At 45.0% G+C, this 18,359-nt stretch overlaps 1 protein-coding gene across 2 annotated transcripts in view; it reads right to left on the reverse strand.

Moving 5' to 3' along the window:
- Positions 1-18,359, reverse strand: part of Copg2 (COPI coat complex subunit gamma 2) — a 123,742-nt gene that overhangs the window by 20,431 nt on the left and 84,952 nt on the right. For both annotated transcript variants that reach the window (XM_052719304.1, XM_052719303.1), the window contains 6 exons: positions 17,925-18,000; positions 17,006-17,109; positions 15,994-16,119; positions 15,280-15,342; positions 14,669-14,808; positions 13,896-14,067 (listed from right to left, as the gene is read on the reverse strand). In XM_052719304.1, coding sequence (XP_052575264.1) covers positions 13,896-14,067; positions 14,669-14,808; positions 15,280-15,342; positions 15,994-16,119; positions 17,006-17,109; positions 17,925-18,000 — 681 coding nt within the window. The remainder of the gene's footprint in view (positions 1-13,895; positions 14,068-14,668; positions 14,809-15,279; positions 15,343-15,993; positions 16,120-17,005; positions 17,110-17,924; positions 18,001-18,359) is intronic.

Raw genomic sequence — 18,359 nt, forward strand, 5'->3', positions numbered from 1 at the left:
CAAGTGCCAGGTATTGAGAGAAAATAATTCTACTGTTTTGAGCTGGAAAACAATTCCATGTCTAGTGTTCAAATGAACAGACAGACACCTGCTGGGAAAGATGGGATCTACCCAAAGGAGAAAGAGTAACTTCAGGTGGGGAGGATAGGAAAGAAGAGGGTCAGGGGATGTTTTGTAGGAAGAAAGGATAGACAAAAATTCAAGATGGTTCTTTAGGGCTCATTGTTTTAACTGCAAAAGAATAGAGGAAATTAAAAGCGATAATAAATACTAAGCAAACAGAATTTGATTGGGGTAACATCAAAATGTTGGATAGTCATATTTGGTAGAGGTGACTAGGATGAGGACGAATGTGTTTGAAAAAGAAAACAGAGCACTCATACAGACTGGGATTGGGCACTATAGCAGTGTGAAGGGATGAACAGAAGGGAAGGAAGTAATTCTAAGTGGAAAGTATTCTGTTCACTTGAGATGGAGAGGCACTGAGATGCTTGAGTGAGAACATCAAGTGGTCACCACCAGAAAGCTAGGGCATGGACTGGGAAGACAAAGGCCAGGGACGACAGGGGCCATCCACAGCAGTGATTCTTAACCAGGGGTGGGGGGGTGGGGGTTTCCACCCAAGGGGGGGGCGGGCATGGCCCCCAGGTGGCCTATCAGAACATCAGAGGCAGAGCAGTCATCTGCTCACAAATACCAACAATAACACCATCCAGAAGATGTTCTGATAGGCTACTGGGGGGCCATGCACCCCGGGGTGAGAATCACTGGTGGAGGCGGGGGGGGGGGGAGATGGAGATGGCTACAGAGAAGGAAGGATGAGCAGATGGAGCCTGTGAGTCCAGGCAGATGGAGGCATCAGATCATGACTGTCAGACTTGGGAGAAAAGGTCCTGTCAGTGCAGGGGGATGACAGTGAGCAGCTGGATGCAGCTGGATGCAGTGCACAAGGAAGGTTTGAGGAAGGATGAGAGCTGTGTGAGGGTTTGCTGTCAGGGGCAGGGAGTGCAGTGCCAACACTGTGGTTCCTGCTGAGGACTGAGGTGGAGGAGTGAGTGAGGCTGACAGAGATGGATGATGCATAGGGGTGATGGGGGTGTGTGTGGCTGGTTGTCCGTGGAGAGGCAGGGACAGAGAAAAATGGAACCAGTAGTTAATAGGAGCTGCAGGAAGAAGATGAGCTCTGAGGGGACTGGAGTGCCCAGGAAGAGAGCTGTCAAAGAAAGGATGGGCATTTCTGTGTTAGGGCTTGATGTCAGATGGCAGAAGAAATGTGCCTGGAAACTGCAAGGAAGTTGAGGGAGGGTCTCTAAAAAAAAAGAGGAGAAACAGAAGATGAGGGACCTGCAAGGATTAAATAGACATCCCGTCACTAGATTTGGCTGCCATGGAAAAGTAGTATGTGGGGCCAACTGTATCAGAGCTGATAGGAAGACAGAGGGATGGGGGCATTCCAACTGGGAGAGAACCTCTTAAAAATGGGAGGTCAGAGTGGTGCCAACTTGTAAAGGGGGAAGGAGATTGCAGTTTCTAAATGGAGGGCATTCAGCTTCTAGTAGAAAAGTCAAGGAGACAGGATGAGTGGTATGTGCTCAGGCCAGACATGAGAGGCAGAGCAGAGCAGAGGCAACTGCCCAAAGTGATCTAAATCAAACAGGAAAATCAGACAGCACTGCGTTTTAAAATCAGGACATGCATAGACAGCGCCAACAAGTTACGGGACTTGGGAAAGGCCTACTCCAGACTGAAATCATTATGTCTGTCAGCAGCAAAATACTTGCAAATGGCAGAGGCGCAGCTGGGAACCAATGCGGAACAGGCATTTCGCAGTGACCACAGAACCTGTGTTTCAGCTATTTAAAAGTATCTAAAAGGAGAGCTGTAATGCCTGGCAGACAGGCAGGCACTGGCAAACAGCATCTGGCCAGTGAAAATGGCAAAAGGATGGATAGGCCATCAAACCCAGCAAGGCATTATAAATAAATCACAAGAAGGTAATGAAAGAGTAAACTTGTTCGGCCAGAGAGCAACATCCTGGGGGAAGGATAGTGTGTCGAGGCTCAACTTCTTTTTGGGGAGGTTTGAACTAAAGGAAAACAGGTAGGAAGAAGCAGCTGGAGAGTGGGCCTTGTGTAAGAAAGGATCTTAAATACTGAACACAAGTGTTGTGATACAGGCAGGCCAAATAAGGAATGAAGAACTGGGAGATGTACATGCTGTGAATGGGTGGAGTCTATGGTAATAGAGAGTAGGTATTTCCTGAAGGGAGCCCTGTTGGTGGTACAGAAGTGATGAAGAGGAGGAAGGATGAAAAGTACTGGGTAGACTTTCGAGTTTTGTGGGAACCATTTTAGTGGAACAGGAAGAGGGAAAAAGACGGAATCAGGATGACAGTGGACACAAGAGACCGAAACGGTAGAGGCAAGAATCCGAGGATGGTAAGAAGCGTGAAAACAACTGGCTCTGGAAAAGCAGGTAGAATGTGGGAAGAGGCAGGAGTTTGCGCAGTGATGCCAGGCTCAGGAAACCACTGGGGATGTAATATCTGACAAAGTGACAGCAACGAAGTAATTGAGAATACAGAAGAGGCAAAAAACCTTTTTCTCTTGGTGAGGAAAAGAAGAAACAGATCAGAAGCAGAAAGCTTCTTTCTACATGAAAGAGTCAACTATAGAAGACAGGGCAGAGACACCAGAGAGAACAGAGCAGGGAGCCCAGGGAGCAGGGAGCACGGGGAGCAGGGAGCACGGGGAGCAGGGAGCACAGGGAGCAGGGAGCACAGGGAGCAGGGAGCACGGGGAGCAGGGAGCACGGGGAGCAGGGAGCACGGGGAGCAGGGAGCAGGGAGCACAGGGAGCAGGGACACAAGACAACTGGACAACTACAGGCACAAGAAAGCGGGAAGTCGCAGAGGCAGAAGGAGGCCCTTAAGAGCGGTCTGGCCAACTTGCAAGCCACACTTTGGGAAGAAAAACCAAACCAAAGCAAGCAGGGATGGGGAGCAAGCAGCAGGGAGAAATGTGATCTTAAGGCCCTGAATACTGCTGTGTGTGAAGAACAAACCAGGAAGGGAAGGAAGTGGCTCCAATTAGAGACAGGGAAGCCCTGAACTGCTGGGGTGAGAACATCAAGTGGTCACCACCAGAAAGCTAGGGCATGGACTGGGAAAACAAAGGCCAGGGAAGACAGGGGCCATCCACAGCAGTGATTCTTAACCAGGGGTGGGGGTGGGGGTTTCCACCCGAGGGGGGGGCGGGCACGGCCCCCAGGTGGCCTATCAGAACATCAGAGGCAGAGCAGTCATCTGCTCACAAATACCAACAATAACACCATCCAGAAGATGTTCTGATAGGCTACTGGGGGGCCATGCACCCCTGGGTGAGAATCACTGGTGGAGGCAGGGGGGGGGGGCGGAATGGAGATGCAAGAAAGGAAGATGATGGGCTAGAGTGTCCTGAAAGAGAGCTGTCATGTCAGCAGCATGTCAGAGTGAAGGTGGGCATCCTTATTTGAGGATGAGTAGGCAGAAATGAGGGCAGAGGACAAAAAGCATGTAGAAACAGGAACATTAAGAGACAGATGCTCTCTGTGGGCTTTTCAGGAATAGTGTCAAACAAAAGAGCAGCAAAGGAAGCAAAACAGTTTACAGGGAGTCACGAGTATGGAGTTCTAGAAGGAACTTACATGGACTGCTGGGTATAATATGCAGGCTTGATACAAGCAGTGGGCTGCAAAGATGAAGGAAGGAGCCTGTTAGAACAGTGGGTGTGGAGGACAGATGAAGCAGAGAGTGCATACCCAGGTCGCCAGACTGAACCAGCACATCACACAGAACAGTGGAAAGGGCTTCCAGTGTGGGGGTATGACCTTGCTTCACTGGAGTAAAGAGTACAGCAGGAGAAACGATCAGCTGAACACAGGAGATGGGAGAGGAGGTTAGGAGTTTGCAACACATGAAAGAGCGAGAGGAGAGCACTCAGAGAAGGGCCTGATCCAAGACAAGTACACTGAGGAGCAGAACGGTGTCAGTTAACCTGGTCATGGTGGTGAACTCAGGAGGCAGAGGCAGGTGGTCCTCTGAGTTGGAGGCCAGCCAGGTCTACAGAGTGAGTTCCAAGACAGCCAGGACTGTAGAGAGAAAGCATGTCTCAAAAAACCAAAAACCAACCCAACAAACAAACAAAAACACCAAAAAAAAAAAAAAAACCAACAAAACAACCAAGGAGAGAGAGAAAAGTGGGTCAGTTGAGTAGGAACTCTGTTTCTAAAAGGCTGCAAAGAGAGAGAATGAGTGTGATGAATTCCGTAAAGAAAGAGCATGGCCATGGCCTGGGTGGTCTGGGTAGTACAATCAAGGGACAAAGGAAGGGTGGCAAGAATGGAAAGAACAGCAAGGCTGTAGGGGTTGGAAGCACCTAGGAAAGATTGGTGATTATGTGTCAAAGGGCAAGGTAAGACGATGAAAGGCCAGTGGAATAGCCGTGACCAGAAATGACTATATCTACTTTTGTAGAAGTAAGACTTTGGGATGGTTAGAGGTGAAATAAGACAGTAGCTGCTCTAAATAACACCAGCTGGTGTACTACAACAAGGATCTTGAGAACCAAAGGTATAATCTCTGCAGCAGGTACCATGTGTTTTAACTGCAGAGGAAGAAATGAAAGGGGTAATAACAATCACCCCAAAGACCCAGACTAACCGAAAACTTGAGTGATGCTGGGTAGGAAAGATATGATGGGTAGGACTGAGGGTTAAAAAGAATAGCTTTCACATGCAGACCAGGAGCAGGGTATGTATGTTCTGTGGGAAAGAATAAACAGTGAAAGGAAGAAGGTGTCTCAAAAAAGGGAGAGAGACTAGGAAGTGCCAAGATGCTTGAGTGGGGACACTAAATTGTCATCACTAGAAAGCTCAAGGCATGGGATTGAAGAGTGAAGGTCTGAAAGGAGAGGGGGCCATCCACAGCAGTGATTCTTAACCAGGGGTGGGGGGGTGGGGGGGTTCCACCCGAGGGGGGGGGCGGGCACGGCCCCCAGGTGGCCTATCAGAACATCAGAGGCAGAGCAGTCATCTGCTCACAAATACCAACAATAACACCATCCAGAAGATGTTCTGATAGGCTACTGGGGGGCCATGCACCCCTGGGTGAGAATCACTGGTGGAGGCGGGGGGGGGGGGGGGGATGGAGATGGCTACAGAGAAGGAAGGGTGAGCAGATGGAGCCTGTGAGTCCAGGCAGATGGAGGCATCAGATCATGACTGTCAGACTTGGGAGAAAAGGTCCTGTCAGTGCAGGGGGATGACAGTGAGCAGCTGGATGCAGCTGGATGCAGTGCACAAGGAAGGTTTGAGGAAGGATGAGAGCTGTGTGAGGGTTTGCTGTCAGGGGCAGGGAGTGCAGTGCCAACACTGTGATTCCTGCTGAGGACTGAGGTGGAGGAGTGAGTGAGGCTGACAGAGATGGATGATGCATAGGGGTGACAGCTGTGTACAGACTTGGTATACTCAGTCTGACCCAAAGAGGACCAAACGTGGTGAAGGGGCGGGTGTGGAGGACAGGTCAGTGAGGGTGAAGGTTCAGAGGTCCACAGGATACAGCAGAGCATTGCAGAGGGCATCTGAAGGAGCTGCAGGTGTTCAGAGTAGGACTCTCCTTCTCTGGGCAGTGGATGGGAAAGCAGGAGAAAGGGTTAGCTGGACCCAGGAGAGTTGTGAGGAGGTGAGGAATAGGTGGGAGAGCATGAGAGAAGAGCTGGTCAAACCAGCACAAGCAGTGGAAGGAGCCAGCAGCTAAGAGAGCAGAGGGTGCCGAGAGGCTCAGGGGAAGTTACCACATCAAGGATGACACAATCAGAGTGAAGAACAAGGAAGAAGACAGAAAGTGTGGAATGTAGCCCAGGGAAGAAAGAAGGCATGGTCTGGGTCAGATAAGAGCAGGATGAAAACAGGGGAAGATCTGTAGGAGCCTGTGGTCATCATGATACTCATGAAATATTAGGACACTATGTTAGAGGAGGCCAATGAGTTCATCAGCTGGATATAAAGGTCTCAGACGAGTAACTGACTTGCTTTAATGTGGTAGAACTAGGAAGCCAGGCTGGCAGGGGTGGGTTCCAACAGCATGGACTCAGGAGAACTGGTTTTGAACACAGAGGCTGACAGTAATGTCTGGAATGGGTGAAGGTGAGGAAGGGAGCCGAGAAGGGGAAGACTGATGAGTCCATGCATTGATTGGAAGGCAGGAGGTGAAGTTAGTAGTGTCAGCACAGTGTTGGTGACAGAGAAGGGAACAATCTGCAGGGGATGATGGCAGAAAGTTTATACCACCTGCATGGAAGACAAATAGAGATCTTTGGCTTGCTAGTGAACGGTGGCAGGTGGTGTTGAACTGGCTTAGGGCAGTTCGTGTGGGACAAAAAGAAGAGGCATTTCAGTAGAAAATTTCATGAGTTTGTGGTGAATTCAGTCAAGGTTGAGGGGCCACTATGGAAAACAATAAAGCAGACAGTAGAGTTCCCTAACTGAGATACTTGGCGATCTCAGGGGACAAGTTTGTTGGATAGATGGTATTAATGTCAGATTTTAGCGGGACAGAAAAGATGAGCAAAAGCCCGGGTGTTTGTAGGATGGAACTGTATGGCGTTTTTGGCAAAGGGACAAGAGTGGCTTGAGTTAATTAGAGGAGACCAGGTGAGGTGCACCTTATAGACTCCTGCACAGACCACTGTTAAGCCACCTCAGAAATGTGGGACTGGACTCCTGAAGAGAGTCCAGTAAGAGTGTAGATACAGGATGTGTGCAAATGGTGGAGGCACAGCTGGGTACCAATGCGGAACAGCCACTCCGTAGTTGACCTCTGAACCTGTGCTTCTACTGTTCAAGACTGGCTGAAAGGAGAGAGATGTGCTGTACAACAGAGAGACTGTGCGAGGGGTCTTGGTGAAGCCCAGGGTAGGAAGGATGTTCCAACTGCCCAGGTAGGAAGGACCTTCTAGCCATTCAAGGCAGGAAGGACCTTCTAACTGCCCAGGGTAGGAGGGACGGTTCCAACTACTAGGTAGGAATGCCCTTCTCACCACTTAAGGTAGGAAGGACCTCCTAACCGCTTAAGGTAGGAAGGACCTTCCAACACCATGGGAATCTCATAGGTTTAGAGTGAAGTTAGGTCACTAGTCCATGAGCAGTGGAATGAGCCTGGTCTAGAAGGCCAGGGTCTGATGATAGGGTGGATGGGCTTAGGCTACCGTGTGCTGGATCGAGAGGATAAAAGGTAAGGAAATAAAGAAGAGGATGTAGTGTGGTACTTACATAAGGAGAATGTTTTCAAATATAAATACAAGTATAATGAATATTGTATTTCCAAGTGGCAGGAAGGAAAAAAGGAACATCCAGTGGGCTTTAAAAGGTGTGTCTGCAATGAGTGGGGCTATATTCTTTTCTGAGCTTTGCAGTGGAGGTGAGGAAGTGAGTGAGAAGGAGGAGGATGTGGGAGGACTGGCTCTACTCTTCTGACTTGCTGCTTGAGAGAAGAGGAAAGGAGAGGAGAATGGCTGGGATGGGAGAGCTGAGGGCATGGCAGTCTAAGATGAGCGGCAAGGAGAACCAGTGGAAAACCCAGAGCAGGGATCTGCACAGCTTCAGTAGTGCTGGTGGGACAGCAATGGAAACCATCTGAGTATGAAAGCAGACACAGGAAGGAAGAAGGTCCTAGAGACAAGAGTCATGAGTTAAGACCAAGTGGCAGGTTTTAGGTTTTTAGAAAAGTATGGGCCACAGAGAAAATGCAGGGAGTCTTCCACTAACCAGAGGGCACAAGAAGAAACAGGCTTGAAGCAGAAAGGCTGCAGGAAGGGAAGGAGGCACATCAAGATGATGTAGCACATGGTGGAGTCAGCTGTAGAAGACAGGGCAGAGACACCAGAGAGAACAGAGCAGGGAGCACAGGGAGCAGGGAGCACAGGGAGCAGGGAGCACAGGGAGCCCAGGGAGCACAGGGAGCCCAGGGAGCAGGGAGCACAGGGAGCAGGGAGCACGGGGAGCAGGGAGCACAGGGAGCAGGGAGCACAGGGAGCAGAGGGAGCAGGGAGCACGGGGAGCAGGGAGCACGGGGAGCAGGGAGCGCAGGGAGCAGGGAGCACAGGGAGCAGGGAGCACAGGGAGCACAGGGAGCAGGGAGCACGGGGAGCAGGGACACAAGACAACTGGACAACTGCAGGCACAAGAAAGTGGGAAGTCGCAGAGGCAGAAGGAGGCCCTTAAGAGCGGTCTGGCCAACTTGCAAGCCACACTTTGGGAAGAAAAACCAAACCAAAGCAAGCAGGGATGGGGAGCAAGCAGCAGGGAGAAATGTGATCTTAAGGCCCTGAATACTGTTAGAATGGTGCAAATTTGGAGCCAGGCTCCTAGTCTGGCTCTGGCAGGGAAGGAAGGAAGGTGAGGATGGTTGCAGAGAGAGGATTGGGCAGGGTTAATACAGCTTGCTGGACTGGATGGAAGGGCAGGGTTGGAACAGTGGGGACTGGGGTGGAGACACAAGCCTAGTTTTGGGCATTGAGAAGACATCTTCCTGCATTGAGCTGGTGGATGGCTCTAGGTTCTTTGTTTATAGTGATGACTACAAGCTTGGGAGAATACTGAAACCGCCCAAGAAAAATGAGTAGCTGAAGAAAGGACAGCAGGAAAGGGTGAAGAGCCAGTTTGTAGGAAAAGAGGAGGAAGTGGCATGCTGTCTGTGAAGGGCTGAACAAGTGAAAAGGTGGTTCTAAGAGGAGAATGTCTGAGAAGTGCCAAGATGCTTGAGTGGGGACACTAAATTGTCATCACTAGAAAGCTCAAGGCATGGGATTGAAGAGTGAAGGTCTGAAAGGAGAGGGGGCCATCCACAGCAGTGATTCTTAACCAGGGGTGGGGGGGTGGGGGGGTTCCACCCGAGGGGGGGGGGCGGGCACGGCCCCCAGGTGGCCTATCAGAGTATCAGAGGCAGAGCAGTCATCTGCTCACAAATACCAACAATAACACCATCCAGAAGATGTTCTGATAGGCTACTGGGGGGCCATGCACCCCTGGGTGAGAATCACTGGTGGAGGCGGGGGGGGGGGGGGGATGGAGATGGCTACAGAGAAGGAAGGGTGAGCAGATGGAGCCTGTGAGTCCAGGCAGATGGAGGCATCAGATCATGACTGTCAGACTTGGGAGAAAAGGTCCTGTCAGTGCAGGGGGATGACAGTGAGCAGCTGGATGCAGCTGGATGCAGTGCACAAGGAAGGTTTGAGGAAGGATGAGAGCTGTGTGAGGGTTTGCTGTCAGGGGCAGGGAGTGCAGTGCCAACACTGTGATTCCTGCTGAGGACTGAGGTGGAGGAGTGAGTGAGGCTGACAGAGATGGATGATGCATAGGGGTGACAGCTGTGTACAGACTTGGTATACTCAGTCTGACCCAAAGAGGACCAAACGTGGTGAAGGGGCGGGTGTGGAGGATAGGTCAGTGAGGGTGCAGGTTTAGAGGTCCACAGGATACAGCAGAGCATTGCAGAGGGCATCTGAAGGAGCTGCAGGTGTTCAGAGTAGGACTCTCCTTCTCTGGGCAGTGGATGGGAAAGCAGGAGAAAGGGTTAGCTGGACCCAGGAGAGTTGTGAGGAGGTGAGGAATAGGTGGGAGAGCATGAGAGAAGAGCTGGTCAAACCAGCACAAGCAGTGGAAGGAGCCAGCAGCTAAGAGAGCAGAGGGTGCGGAGAGGCTCAGGGGAAGGCACTATACCAAGAAGGTACACTCAGGATTTGGGGGGAAAAGAGAAGATGAGGTGTTCACTTCAGCCATGACCACTGGGGTGTGGTGGGGGGCAGGACAGTATCTAGTAAATAACTGGGAGCACTATGCCATTGAAAACCATGGCCAGATGGCTCAGGTCAGACAGTGCTCCCAAGCAAGAACACATTTCTTCCCCACAACGGTAGACTAAGAAGCTAGGTTGGTTATAGGTCAATTCGGAGAGCACCTGGCCTCACAAGAGCTTGCCCCAGGCTTAGAGGCTGGCAATGGGGGGACCAGTAAGTGCAGATCAGGAAGTGATCAGATAGGCTGGAAAGACTCCTGAGTCCATGTGTCAGTGGGAAGGTTCCGAGAAAAGTGTTGGAGAGGAATCAGGGTGTCTCTGGAAAAGTTCACATGAGAAAAATATAAGGAATGGTCTTACAAGAATTAATCCTGCATCCAAATTAGAGAGACACTGAAATAGGTGGCCACAGGATGGTAACAAAGACTTTGAGAGGGCTAGTGGAGGATAGAACCAATTGGAATTGTGGCTCACCCTTGATAGTGGAGCCTGTGCAGGAAAGCAAAAGGCAGAATTCAGGGTTTCCAAGGTGGGAGGTGTTAGCAGATCTCAAGGTTAAGCAATGAATGATACAAAGACTTTCAAGGCCTAAACAGAGTTGTCTTTATAAGAGAGGCACGTCAGGTGACACAGCCTTCATGTATTACGGAAACAACTTCACTAGTTTTTAAAAAAACAGAAGAGCATTAAACAAAAATAACATCATTACATGATTAAGTATCAAATCAGGAAATGTGAGTTGGGTTTAGGGTTTAATGGCAGGAAGATCACAAGTTGAAGGCCAGCCTGGGATGCAGAGGGAGACCCTGTATTAGAAAGAGAGAGAGAGAAAAAAAGGGGGGGGGGACAGTTCAGAGAAGAGTTGGACATAGGCTGAACTATATTTAACATGGCCTGCAGCACAGCCCAAATGGAAAAGAGGTACTGTTAATGGAATTGGGCTATATGACTAGTGTTCATTTTATATCATCTGGGAATTACTTAGGACATTTTGAATGGTCAGATGGGTAGTGCTGCTCATTGAAGATCTATTCTGAATCAGGAATAAAGGAAAACAGGAACTGTATACATTAAGAACTTATCAGCACATTTGGCTGCCTAAAAGCTTCATCAGATATCACTTGATGAATGGGCTAAGTAAGGAGAACAAATGATCATATAGAGATGAGTTTGTGAATGGCTTGATCAACAATCTTCAGAAGCCAGTATTTGATAGCCAAGGATGTTTATAGATTGAGCAAAGAAAGGTATAATTAATGGAATAATATTCTGGAGAATACTGGAGAGCATGTATCTTGAATTGCAGAAGAACTGATTTTAAAGATGATTAAAGGAAAAGATTTAAGCAATTCCAGAATTAAACAAAATGATGTCTATTATTTACTGTGTCTGGTGACAGATCAGACTTACACAAATAAAATTATTTGTCCAATTCACAGAGTCAGTATGTGATAGGGCCAGTATTCAAATTAGTACACCTATCTATTAAATCCATAATCTTCTCTAATATTATTTTCAAGTTGAAGGAAATCATAACCAAGAACTTATATTTTTTCCCTTGTAACCATAAGGAAAAATATTTTTCTGAGATAAGATAGATATTAGAAGTGATAAATTTTGAAATGACTGGTAATTTTTAAAGTATCTGCAATGGGAAAAAAATTAAATGTTTAAAAAAAAGGAGGATGGGAGGAGGGATAAAGACTCCATTACCACCTATATCCTGGTATTTCACTTCATTCATTGCAAAGTAGAGATTGGCTATGGATTAAAACTTCATGAATTCTGATAAAAACTAAAGAATAGAAAGGAGTAATCATGCATATGGTAGGTCAAACATGAAAAAGTTGAAACAAAATTAGAGTTTATAGCCACACTCTACCACTAATCAGTGAACCCTCTGAATCTAACATAAAGAAAATTCTCTAATTGCCAAATTTTTTAAACAAAACCCAAATAGTCCATGGCCAGCAGACCAAAAGTTGAAACCTCTGGGCTAATAATGTATAAGATCTGTTTTAAAAAGAAGTCACCTCCTCAGTGAAGGGGGCTGAGGCGATGTCTCTTTTTCTTGTCTTGGTGGATGTGTTTAATGTTACTGTTGTTTTCCTATAATATATGTAACTACTGTAATTTCAATATTGTTGTTTGTGTATTTTGGTATTGTAAAATTGTACTTATTCTTTTAATCCCATTCCTTGGGTTGTGGGTCCCCTGAGTTATCCTACATCAGCGTGTACCTGAAGAGCTTGAATAGCTAGTATTCTCAACTGGGAGGGGCTGGAGTTTCCAATGGGTTCAGATTGCACTTCCCTTTGTAAGTAAGTGGTAAAGTAATGACATTCCTTAAAAATAAAATAGCCCATATGTTTAGAGAGAAGTACAGTGATTGTAGAGGAATTCTGAAGCAAGGGAAGATGGCTGTTGGAAAAAACAGATAAAATGCATAGTCTCCTGGGATGATGGCAAGAGACTTAGAGCTACATTAAGACTGAACCCAGATACAAGTTTGGAACAACGGCAAATAGAACTAGTTTCCTTGCGTGAACAGAAAGTTTAGTTATTCCTGCTGACATACTTCAGATACATATACCTAGAGAGAAAACCAGAGCAGGTGAGCGAAGTGAAGCGACGAGGAAACAGAACGTGAGCCATTTCACAAAGGAATAAAGGAAGTCATGAAATTTAAAGAAAGATGGCCGTCAGTGTCCAGATAGGAAAGTGCCTTCCCACCCAGGGGGTTACAGATCCAGATGGCTGTATAACACAAACACAGTTCCACTCAAGATCAGAGGGAACAACCTGGGATTCAGACTCAGCAACGGTGCCAACATGAATCTACCTCGTGCCAGAGTCTGAGTAGTCTAGTCTAGCACCCAACACGGTTAAGACTGGTCAGGGGCTCCCATGAATGAACATCGAAGAAGGGATTTAGGAGAGGGGCTATAAAAATAAATCGGACTAAGCCCCAAATATAACCGAATGATGACTGGGGATTACTATTTACTAGTACTTTTATGATTTCTTGTAACTCTGTAACTTCCCTGATGTTTGTTAATACTGTTAATTTCTGTATTTCCTGTACTTAACTAGTAGTAAAAACTGTTTAAATATTAATGTGGTATGTGTGCTTATTTCTGGGAAAGCTGGGTAACTACTGTTGGGTGGTCTGCAGTGAGCATGGGACCACTGAGTGGGGTAATGAATTCAAGTGGGATAGATTCCAACATTTATAGAGGATATATTGTCTGGACTACCCTAAATCCTAAAATTATAAATACTATCACTGGCACTAGCAGTTGGTTCTCTCTCTCTCTCTCTCTCTCTCTCTCTCTCTCTCTCTCTCTCTCTCTCTCTCTCTCTTTTCTTTTTCGAGATAGAGTTTCTCTGTGTAACAGCCCTGGTTGTCCTGGAACTCATTCCATAGACCAAGCTGTCCGGGAACTCACAGAGATCCACCTGCCTCTGCTTCACGAGCGCTGGGATCCACCACTGCCTGTCACAGTTGGCTCTCTTTTAGACCCCTTATGCCACCTCCACACCAAGAATGAACATAGGTCAAGTAAATGATAAAGCCTTTCTCAAATATGGACACAAAATGGTTGACTAAGCTTATTAAGCTGAAACACTGGAGACAACAGCCTTATACTACTAGATGCTTAAAATGATGTATTAAAATGCCAACCATCTGCTAAATAACCAAGCTTTCCCAGGAGCCCTGGAGAGAAACATCATGATTCTTAAAAGACATAGCAGGTATTAGAACCTTCAGTTATGGCTACACTGTTTCAACAAATAACCTGAATCCTTTTGGGGGCTATCACTATATGCATTCAGTTTCTCTTTTAACATTATCAGCAGCAAGTTTTTCTTACAGATTTAGTTTTGAAAGTAGTATTTCTACAAAAGCAACCAATTTTATAAACATACCCCTCCCCCGACAACATTACGTTCTGGAAAGACCCACATTCTTGAACATTAACTACTTGTCTAGACATTCTAAGAGCTCAGGAGGTGATGCATTGTAGTCCACTAAGTATCTTCTCCTTCTAAGAGTCAGTACCTGCTATAGGGTCCTCGTCCGGCAAGCGAACAAGTGTGTAACATATTCCCGGCTGATTGTAAGTCAGGCTGGGGGCTGGGATGTAGCACAGCACTTCATAGGAATCGGATGGTTCCATCTGCACTGTTACTTTCTCCAGCAGCTGGTCATTCAGAGTGTTGGTACAATCAAACTGAAAAGTCAGCAACAGAAAAGTTGTAAAGAATAAGAGATAGTTTCCGACAAGTTGTTTCTACTCATTCATAGTCCACCGTTCAGCTCTGGAATCCACTGTATTCAACACTATAAATAGCACTATAAATCTCCTAAGAAGTCTTTTTGATGAGGGACTGAACCCAGGTCTCACTCCCCGCTCCCCTCTCGACTGCCTCTCTGAAACACTGACAGGCTTCTTTTTGTTTGTCTGTCAGCCACCAATGTCTCTCCCCTGATACTGAGTCTACAAAGTGCTACAAATCTGACAACTATCAAATCTAAGTTCTTGAACAACCCACATAGTTCACCTTGTTTAAATGCTGATTTTTCAAACAGTTATACTATACATTGTCTATTTCTCGAGACACTCAATTTTTTATCCCTTAAAATTTTAGTTATCAAAAATAGTCCATCAGAAGAAGAAACCTCTATACCTCTAAAAAGGAAACTAGAATTATTGGTAAATTAACCCTCTGTGAAAGGAACTAGAATCATAAACTAAAGGGAAGTGCTATTTGGCTCCAAGATAGCAGCTTATATTTAAAGGCCTAGAAAGAACCAAGAGTTCTTTATCTCACCTGGAACACAATGTGGTCAGTAAACACGTGCTTGATACAGCGCACGAAGTACTCTGTCTCAGCTTCTGTGAGCTGAACAGGCTCAGAAGACTTGAACAAGGGCCCCAGACTCATAAACTCAGGAATGGCAGCCAACTGTTCTGTTAAGCACAGAGAGAAAGACAAGCAGAAGCATACTATGAAGAAGACAGGAAGAGACTTTATTAAAATGCTTTAGTTACCACAGAGCAGTACTCTGTAGTACAGAGAGTAGTACTCCATGGCTTTAGTAATAACTAAACACTAAACCAGTGGTATCCAAGCTTCTGTGAAATCATTCTTTAAGTTATCAAGTTTATATACTAGATTCCTATATGTAGTGGGGGGAGGAGAAACTAAATTGCTAATTTCTTTCCCTCTTAACCTACAAAATACACACCAGACCAATATTCTCAGGTAATAAACTAGTCACTGGAAAGTTCATGGACACCAGGTGATTCCAGCCACTATAACCTATGACACAGGAACACTTACTGAACTGAGAATTAATCAAATTGAAGAAAAGCGGTGGATGTTACTAACTTATAATGCCTAGGGATTAAAGATTATGACTTTTACTCATAAAAACATACCTTGGAAAATATCCTGCCTGGAAGGAGCCAATTTCTCTGGCTTAGGAGTCACAAGTGTGATTTCTACAAAGAAGGATATAAGCAATCAAGTGAGTTTCTTTCCACTTTTAGCTAACCTTTCATACAGAAAGAGAGGAAGGCAGTAACTTCTAGCAGATACACAGTGGCAAACAGCTCTAAGTATTGTGACAGTTTGTATTAAATAACTTAAAAAAAACTTTTCATCTTAGGACATTTTCCTGTTCTTACTTCTGGGTAAAATCCAAGAGACTTAAAATTAAAATTCTAAATTTAAACAATGTCATCTATCTTAGTACTAAAAGATCACCAATGGTGCACACCTTAAATTCCAGCACTTAGGAGGCAAAGGCAGGTGGGTCTCTGTGAGTTCAAAACCAGCCTAGTCTACAGCGTGAATTCCAGGAAAGGGCTATGCAGAGAGACCCTGTCTCAAAAAACAAACAAACAAAAATTTAAAAAATGAAAGAGAGAAACTATGGTACTTTTAAAAGCTTTTTCTCGTTTTACTTTCTAGGTTAGGAGATATGTTAATATTTACAAGTTTGTTTTTTAAATAAATTACACACACACACACACACACACACACACACACACACACACACACAGAGAGAGAGAGAGAGAGAGAGAGAGAGAGAGAGAGAGAGAGAGAGAGAGAGAGAGAGAGAAACTAATAGAGTTAAACAGTTCTGTTACCTGACTTCTGTTCAAAGACAGGAGCCATAGCAAGAGGAATGGACTTCAAGTCAAAAGGTTTCTCTGAAGGTTCTAGGGTATACTGGTGTAAGGCCTTTTCCATCCCTGGTATAGAGACTGTCAGACCTATAAACAGGAAAGTCTCAGTATTATAATCTCTTCTAAACGCTTTCTGAAGGAAGAGAAACACATTTCAAAAGACTACAGCAATCAGCTTTAAGTACTGTGACACATTTTGTATTAAATGACTTAAAAAAACCTTTTCATCTTGGGACATTTTCTTACTCTTGCTTTTGGGTAAAACCCAAGAGAATTAAAATTAAAATCCTAAATTTAAACAATGTCATCAACCTTATTACTAAAAGATCTTGAACAACCTTTCATAGGGATGGCTAAGACCATCAGAAAACACAGATATTTACATTATAATTCATAACAGTAGCAAAATTATAGTTATGAAGGAACAACAAAAATAACTTTATGGTTGGAGTCACCACAACATAAGAAACTGTATTAAAGGATCACAGCATTAGGAAGGTTGAGAACCACTGCTCTAGCCTAAGTAATCAAAGATTACTATATAAAACTGCCTTATAAACTTATAAGCTCCCTTATTTCCTTCAAGGAAACATGGGAGCAGAGCATTAAAAAATGTCAGCAAAATGCAAGCATCTCTCAGGAACTCAAATATCTTAGCTATACGGGAACAAGAAAACAAAAATGGGGAGAGCCATGGAAGACGGAGCCTAAGAAGAACCAGGGATAAGCAGTATTTTTTGGACCCTTGTATATTTTAAAAAATATATTCTTATACATTATTTCATAGGACTGCTATTACCAAATTAGAAAATACCTTTGTAAATATGGGTTTCCCTAGAAACGGAATTACACTCGAAGATTAAAACCATCCAACTGCCTAAAGGAGTCAGCTAATACATGAATCACCATAAAACAGGCTTGACCATTTGGTGAACAAAAGTGCTATGTCTCTACAATCCTGACTCTCACTGACCATTGAAGATATATGTAGCATTCAGGGCCATCTGTCTCTGCTGCAGTACGTTCAGGTAGAAGGTAGCTCGGTCCCGTACCTCATCATCAGTATCCATCATACACCTGTTTAGAAGAAATGGCAGAGCTATGTTTCTATATCCCAAAGATATCCAACAGTTTTACCACTATTCCTGTAGAGCATAGTAGAGGTCATCTGATATGATTTTTATGACAGAGTTCAATAATAACCAACACAGGCTCCTAAATTTTCCACAATTCTTGAACTATTATGAATTACTAAAGAAATGCTGCTATTGCAAATCAGAGTTACTATATTAGGAGGCACCGAAGTCACTAGGAAGAACACAGTCACATGACATAAAAATGTAGAGTCTAGCCTTGAACCTGTAATTACAAGAGCCCAACAAAGACTTAGCTTTTCTAAACTAAGAAACGGAAATGTTTCACTAAGGAGACAAAGAAAACTAGCACTCGGTACTGTTCAAAGGGCAATCTACTTCATTTAAACTAGTCAGTCTTGGTTTATAACTTAATTGCTTTAATTATAAAATGCAATCACAAAATATTTGCTAAAAAGGCCTTTTCTTCACTAACTAGGGAGTTAAGAAGATCATGAAAGGCTACTATCAATTCTTCATATAAATCATTTAATATCATTTTGAAGTTAGTGCTTACTATACAAATTGAGGCACATATGTTTACCTTACTCTTTCAAAATCATGTAAAAGACCCCAAACTCACATTTCGCATGTATCTTGCACCTATATAATTATCAGAAATAGAAAAAACCCATTTGCCCCTGACTAGCTCTATTAGCTCTACTCAGCCCTGCAGTGTGTCTGACATAGTGGGATGAGGTTTTCACTACTTAGCTACATGGACTTTTGTTTTTCCAAAGCTGACATTCTTTTGCATACCTCTGTAAGAGTACAAGGATACTTGGGAGAAGGCTCTCATTCTGAGCTCCAAATTTGGCCAAAGCACTCACAGCAGCTGTTGTGAGACATAGAATAAAGCAACGTAAGTACTGGCTGCTTAGAGTTCAGCAATAAGCATTCAAAACAAACCAGACACTTGGGAGGCCAGGGTAGAAGATTACTGAAAGTCTGAGACCAGCACGAGCTACAAAGTAAGACCCTGTATTAAAAAACAAGCAAACAAACAAAAAACCAAAACCAAAAGCAAATCAGAGAAGCAGCTAGTATTCAGTGGAAATAAAGTCTTGTTTCATTAGCAGTTTCTTGATGACTTAAGCATAACCAGAACTGTGAAGCACCTAGCAAGCTCTACACAGGAACATTAGACATTCAGCGAGGGAAAAGAATCACGTGTATATGTGTGTGAGCTGTCTC

The sequence above is a fragment of the Peromyscus californicus genome, unplaced genomic scaffold (genome assembly GCF_007827085.1).
Source record: "Peromyscus californicus insignis strain IS unplaced genomic scaffold, ASM782708v3 Scaffold_6__1_contigs__length_162567912, whole genome shotgun sequence".
Lineage (NCBI taxonomy): Eukaryota > Metazoa > Chordata > Mammalia > Rodentia > Cricetidae > Peromyscus > Peromyscus californicus.